The following is a 7,008-nucleotide window of genomic DNA, read 5'->3' on the forward strand; positions in this document are numbered from 1 at the left end:
GGCAGTGCCCCCTTGCCCCAGACAATCTGCGCGCCTGCCTATTATTATCGACCAACAAGGTAAAACTGGGCCTCCATGTTATGCCTCGGTTGTGGCACACGGCTGCGCTGTCTGCCAACTTCAGCTTTCTACATAACAATCCACAAAACTAGCAGCGCGTCATTATCTTACTTTCTATCTCATCTGACTATTGAAAGTGTGACCACACTGTTTTTGTTACATTTTTAGTAAACTGGGCTGGGCTTCATTATGGGAAACACTGATTTCAGAATCAGAATTCGTTTTATTAGGCTACCATGCAGTTATTCAAAATAGGCTACTAGGAATTTGCTTTCGGTCGTGGTGCATAACATGGAGACAGCATTGGACAGGGTGCAGGGACGTGACAGGACAGTGCAAAGACAGGACGGGAGTTTTGTACGTTTTAAAATCATCTTTGTAGTCTAGGCTATCCCGCTGTCACCAACAGCACTCAGTGTCTCATTCCCTATTTCGTCCATCTCGTCTCGTCGCACCCACTTAACGTCGTGCGTAAAGCTACTGTATTATAGGCTATATAAATCACAACGGGAAGCCTACTGAAGTGTCACCGAGAGCAACGGTGCTTTGAACAGTTGAACCGTAATAACGTGTGAACGGACAGAAGGAGCGTCCGGTTACAGCCCTGGCCCCGCACCATTCTCCCCTCGTCCTATTTTTGGCTCGAGGCGCAGCTGATTGTAGGGGCTTTCGGCCCTCCCTGATTTTTTGGCAGGCGTTTGTCCCTTGTGCAGAGTCGGGCTTATTTGGGAAAGAGGGAGTTGTCGAGCATTAGGGCTAGAGCAGATTTGGCTGAGTGTTTGCGCACGTATGTTTTTTACAGTAGGCCTAAAAGCACAGCGCAACACTGCTGAGTAGAAACTAGTTGGCGAAGCGAATTGTTGACGGGACGTCCTCCTCCGCGCCCCCCCCCTCACAGACGCGCCCCCCCCCTCACAGACGCGCCGAGGTGCTGTCAGTGCGCGAGCGCCCTTCTGGAGAACTGACGGACATCACTGGACTTTTACCTCACCTCGCTGACACGGTCCACTTCATCGCCTCAAACCTCGCCCGTAGCACAGCCTATGTGAGGCTTTACAACTCTCCTGAATAATCAGCGACGCAACTAAAACAGGGATCCCCAAACCGACGCGCCCCGGCGGGTTCTGAGGAGAAGGAAGGATGGAGACGAGCCCCATCCCCGTCGTGACGGTTCAGACCACTCCGTTCGATGACCAGCGGCCCGGTACGAACGGGCTGCGGCGGAAGACCGCAGTTTTCGAGGGTAAGAAGAACTACCTGCAGAACTACATCCAGAGTGTTCTGTCCTCCATCGACCTGCGGGACCGGCAGGGGTGCACCATGGTGGTGGGCAGCGATGGACGCTACTTCAGCCGGGCCGCCACCGAGGTCATAGTGCAGATGGCGGCGGCTAACGGGGTAAGAGAAGAGTTCGAGATATGATGAGATCATGCTTTAAAAGTCAACTAACTTTTATAATATTGTGTGTCAATATTGTGTGTGTCAATAGGCCAGTGTGTGTGCGCGCGTTTGTTTGCGCGTGTGTGTGAGAGAGAGCGAGAGAGAGCAGAGAGAAGGGACTATTCTATGCGATAGGCTTGGCGAAGCCCCAAAGGAAAATCTGAGGGGAATATAGTTTGTTTTGAGATGGGTCTGTTTTTCTGCTGGTCCAGTCAAAAGTCTCCGTCTGCTTATCGGCGGTTCCATCCGTTCCTTTCCTGCCAGCTCCGCTTGCCTCCCCCGCTCTCCCTCCCAGACCCCGGGCCGGGGCTACATGCTTGGGGGATACCCTGTCAGGTGGCACCGCGCCAAGGGGCAATAAGACCTGGAAGAACAGAGCGCTTTGGCTAGCATATACAGCAGGTGTTATCTGAGCTAATTAGGTGCGTAAATGAGCCCATAGAACAACCCCGGAGTTGACTGAATACGGTCTGAGAGAGACACAGAGAGAGGCTCTCTTTCTCGCTATCTTTCCGAGGTTAGGAGAATACACCAATGTCAGAGGAGTGAATTCCTTCTGAGTGAGGACACTTTTAGAATAGTTCAGATGCTCGGACCATAATACTGGAGACTGGTCACGTCATTGTTTTATTTATGGAAGAAGCCGCCCTATGACACCGGTGAAGCTACGCAGACTGCTTGCTCCAGTCCGGGACGTGAAAATGTCATTTGGCCGTTGACTTTCTAGAACATTCATTTGTCGACAACCTACTTTCACCCCTATCACCAAAAAACAGCGAAGGGAACAAAATGCTGATGTCTCTCCGTCGTTATCCCTGACTCAGATCGGAAGGTTGGTGATTGGCCACAACGGCCTCCTGTCTACCCCAGCGCTGTCCTGCATCATCAGGAAGATCAAGGCCATTGGTGGAATCATCCTGACAGCCAGTCACAATCCAGGAGGGCCCGGGGGAGACTTTGGGGTCAAGTTCAATGTGGCCAATGGAGGTGAGAGAACACTAATGATTGATCCTGTCTTAGAGTCTCACACCCTGGATAACAGACAGTGCTCCCATTCCCTAAAATAACTATCATGAAAATTAAATATGAAGACCATGAAATTCGTCTGAGTAAATAAAATTGGTTGGTGATTGATTGAATGATTGAATGATTGATTGATTGATTGATTGATTGAGGTGAGTTCCCAGCAGGGCCCCTCCCACAGTTCCTCTACCCAATGACATGCAAACATTTCCAATCTGCCCTCCACCATGTTTGGCTGTGGAATCTCACTCATCCCAGTGTTGTATAAATAGAGTCCTGTCCATCTTAGCACCTCTTTGTCTCAAAGCTGTCTGCTCTGTGCTTAGTAAGGGCCTCTAGATTGGCCACTTCTGTAGCCTATATGCTTACAGCTACACAAACCCTGGACAGAGCTGGCGATGCACATTGGCCTCACCCAGTATGGTCTGATCGGACTAAAACAGGAAGTTTGGACTTAAAAGAGGCAGGGGGAAAAACATGTAGTATCTTGAAGAATTCATTTGATGAATTAAATCATGACATCACGACAACAACAAAGTACATAGCTTTATTGTTTTTGAGGACTGCTGGTACTGGCGTTGTCATAGCGGCAGTGGCGTCCTCTCGTCCTGATAGGTCCGTCCCCGGACACGGTGATGGAGAGGATCCACCAGGTGAGCCGGACCCTGGAGGAGTATGCCATCTGCCCCGACCTCCGCATCGACCTCTCCAGACTGGGACGCCACGACTTTGACCTGGAGAACAAGTTCAAGCCCTTCAGAGGTGTGTGGACACACACGCACGCACATACGTACGCATGCACACACACACACACACACACACACACACACACACACACACACACACACACACACACACACACACACACAGAGGAGACAGACAGACATAGACAGACAGAGAGACACACAAACACTCACTGGAAATGCTTTCTCTGTGTTGTTCTCAGTGGAGATCGTGGACTCAGTGGAGGTGTACCTCAACCTGCTCCGAACCATCTTCGACTTCAACGCCATCAAGAGTCTTCTGACCGGCCCTGAACAGCTCAAGATACGCATAGACGCCATGAATGGAGGTGAGACAGCAACCATTCAGATAACTAGATACCAGATCAGTGTGTGTGTGTGTGTGTGTGTGTTTGTGTGTGTGTGTGTGTGTGTGTGTGTGTGTGTGTGTGTGTGTGTGTAGGACAGCCTGCACTGACACGTAACATGCGCATTACACATTTGTTACACATTGTAACGTTATAAGTACACTTCACCACTTAAATGCTGACTGTTCCATCTTAATTTCGGTCAGTATTGTATTGCACTATGCAAGGCCAGTTTATTACAGTCTCCTCACTGAGGGGAACTGTGTGCTCCTCTGCTCCTCCTCACTGAGGGGAACTGTGTGCTCCTCTGCTCCTCCTCACTGAGGGGAACTGTGTGCTCCTCTGCTCCTCCTCACTGAGGGGAACTGTGTGCTCCTCTGCTCCTCCTCACTGAGGGGAACTGTGTGCTCCTCTGCTCCTCCTCACTGAGGGGAACTGTGTGCTCCTCTGCTCCTCCTCACTGAGGGGAACTGTGTGCTCCTCTGCTCTGTCTCAGTGATGGGCCCCTACGTGCGGCGAGTGCTATGTGACGAGCTGGGGGCGCCGGCTAACTCCGCCGTCAACTGCGTCCCCCTGGAGGACTTTGGGGGCCGGCCGCCGGAGCCCAACCTCACCTACGCAGCCCCATTGGTCGAGGCCATGAAGGGCGGAGACTTTGGCTTCGGAGCTGCGTTTGACGCAGATGGGGTAAAACAATGAGTAATGAATAAGTGAATGAATGAATGAATAAATGAAGTTATTTTGATAAAGACAGCTTCATTCAACACAGTTGGGTGCATAGTAGTCTTGCCCAGCGGATGTAGGTTTTCGAGATAAACCTCTCATTGGTGCCACTCAATCCTAGCGGCGCCAATCAGATTCAATCCCCCGACACTATTTTGCAAAAAAACAACAACAGCGTTCCTCCCCCTATCTGGGAGTAATAATCAGGTGCAGCCAGACCCTTCTCCTGAGTGTGGAGAAAGGTCTGGCTATGCAAGACTAGGGGCATAGCTGCTTAGAAACCTAGGGAAGGAGGGCCAAATGATTCATTTGTTCATTTGTTCATTTGTTCATTTGTTCATTTGTTCATTCATTCATTCATTCATTCATTCATTCATTCATTCATTCATTCATTCATTCATTCATTCATTCAGTCAGTCAGTCAGTCAGTCAGTCAGTCAGTCAGTCAGTCAGTCAGTCAGTCAGTCAGTCAGTCAGTCAGGTAATGTTTTCGGTAGCGTGTGTTTATTTGTTTATTAGCAGGATTACACAAAAACTATTTGACAGATTTTCACGGTGGAAGGGTGTAGCAGGGTCCAACTTAGAAACCATTACATTTTGGAGCCGATCCGAAGCACAGGGAGGGTCCACTGGCCCCAAACACAGCCAGACTGGCCATTCACCTCCATTTTTTGGACCAGGATTACGCAAAAATAATCAAACCAATTTTTATGAAACTTGATGGAGGGGTGTAGCATGGGCCAACTTAGAACACATTAGGCTGACCATTCATGTCCATTCATTCTTTAGACCAGGTATACCCTAAAACTACCAGACTGATTTTCATGAAACTCGGTGGAGGGGTGTAGCATGGTCCAATTTAGAACCCATTCAATTTTGGCGCGCACAGAGCCACGACATGCATTCAGGGGCGGAGGTCTGTGCTCTCTGAGCACCATTTCTAGTGGTTCTAGTTCAGTTCTAGTTCAGTTCATTCCTCCTCAGTTTCCAGCCCAGAGACACCCGGAGAGAAGCTCGGCGACCGTCTTGTTTGTTACTCTTTGTGTTCATTTGCCGTTGGGAAACAGGAAGTGATGCGATGGGACCGGCTAATATCTGTGAGATAACAAAGAGCTCAGTTTTTCCACAGTGCTGTCACACAGTCTCTCACACCGCGCCGCTCGCTCACGCACGTCAGCGTAACTCGATTAGCTTAGACTAGCTTAATAGCATCCGGAGAGTTATGTCACCGTTCTGCCGTCCCAGCCCGCTCCCATCCAGAACTTAGTGTCGCCGTGTTGAGTATTAGTGTTGAGTATTAGTGTTGAGTATTAGTGTTGAGTATTAGTTTTGAGTATTACTGTTGAGTATTAGTGTTGAGTATTAGTGTGAGTATTAGTGTTGAGTATTAGTGTTGAGTATTAGTGTGAGTATTAGTGGCCATGGGGGCGGTCGAGCCTGTAGCCCTTTTGTCACACGAGGACTATTATCATATCAGCCAAAAAGCCTAAAAGGAAGTTTTATTGATATGGTTAGTATTGCATTTTCACCAAAGAACAAATGGCTTCAATTTGGGATTGAGGCACCTCACATTGGTACTGTAGCTGTAATAGCATCCAATATAACATCCTGTTAGGTGATGCGCAGCCTGATCATGTTTGAGTGAGAGTCTAGTGGATGGAAGAGATAGAATGATTCACAACAACTATGTATAACTAATATATTCATTATTTGATGGTGACTAGACTGGTTGTGCAGACGATGTTTGATTGATGACGTGTTCTGGTTGTTGTGTTTGATTGATGATGTGTTCTGGTTGTTGTGTTTGATTGATGACGTGTTCTGGTTGCTGTGTTGTTGTGGTGATTGTTGACGTGTTCTGGTTGTTGTGTTTGATTGTTGACGTGTTCTGGTTGTTGTGTTTGATTGATGACGTGTTCTGGTTGTTGTGTTTGATTGATGACGTGTTCTGGTTGTTGTGTTGTTGTGTTTGATTGATGACATGTTCTGGTTGTTGTGTTGTTGTGTGGGCAGGACCGGTACATGATCCTGGGCCAGGACGGGTTCTTTGTCAGCCCCTCGGACTCGGTGGCTGTGATGGCCGCTAACCTGGCCTGCATCCCCTACTTCAGACAGCTGGGGCTCAGGGGCTTCGCCAGGAGCATGGCTACCAGCACCGCCCTGGACAGGTACACACACACACACACACACACACACACGCGCGCACGCACCCACACACACACACACGCGCACACACACACACACACACACACACGCGCACCCACACACACACACACACACACACACACACACACACACGCATACACGCACGCACGCACACACACACACACACACACACACACACACACAGAACACACACACACAGAACACTCTCACACACACAGAACACACACACACACACACACACAGAACACACACACAGCACACACACACACACACACACAGAACACACACACACACAAACACACAGAACACACACAGAACACACACATAGAACACACACACAGAACACACAACATACACACACACAGAACACACAACTCAAACACACACACACACACACACACACAACACACACAAACACACACACACACACACACACACACACATAGAGCACACACCTCTTGTCTTGTCTCTCTCTTTACCTCTGCTCTCTGGACTCTCTCTCTCAT

General features: G+C 49.1%; 1 protein-coding gene across 1 annotated transcript in view; it reads left to right on the top strand.

The window, feature by feature from the left end:
• Positions 1 to 1,200: 1,200 nt before the first annotated feature.
• Positions 1,201 to 7,008, top strand: part of pgm5 (phosphoglucomutase 5) — a gene marked incomplete at both ends in the record, with an annotated part of 34,389 nt that continues 28,581 nt past the window's right edge. The window contains 6 exons of the mRNA XM_084457711.1: positions 1,201 to 1,458; positions 2,325 to 2,487; positions 3,139 to 3,285; positions 3,470 to 3,595; positions 4,110 to 4,300; positions 6,350 to 6,504. Coding sequence (XP_084313837.1) covers positions 1,201 to 1,458; positions 2,325 to 2,487; positions 3,139 to 3,285; positions 3,470 to 3,595; positions 4,110 to 4,300; positions 6,350 to 6,504 — 1,040 coding nt within the window. The remainder of the gene's footprint in view (positions 1,459 to 2,324; positions 2,488 to 3,138; positions 3,286 to 3,469; positions 3,596 to 4,109; positions 4,301 to 6,349; positions 6,505 to 7,008) is intronic.

Source organism: Borostomias antarcticus, assembly GCF_949987555.1.
Source record: "Borostomias antarcticus genome assembly, chromosome: 23".
Classification (NCBI taxonomy): Eukaryota; Metazoa; Chordata; class Actinopteri; order Stomiiformes; family Stomiidae; genus Borostomias; species Borostomias antarcticus.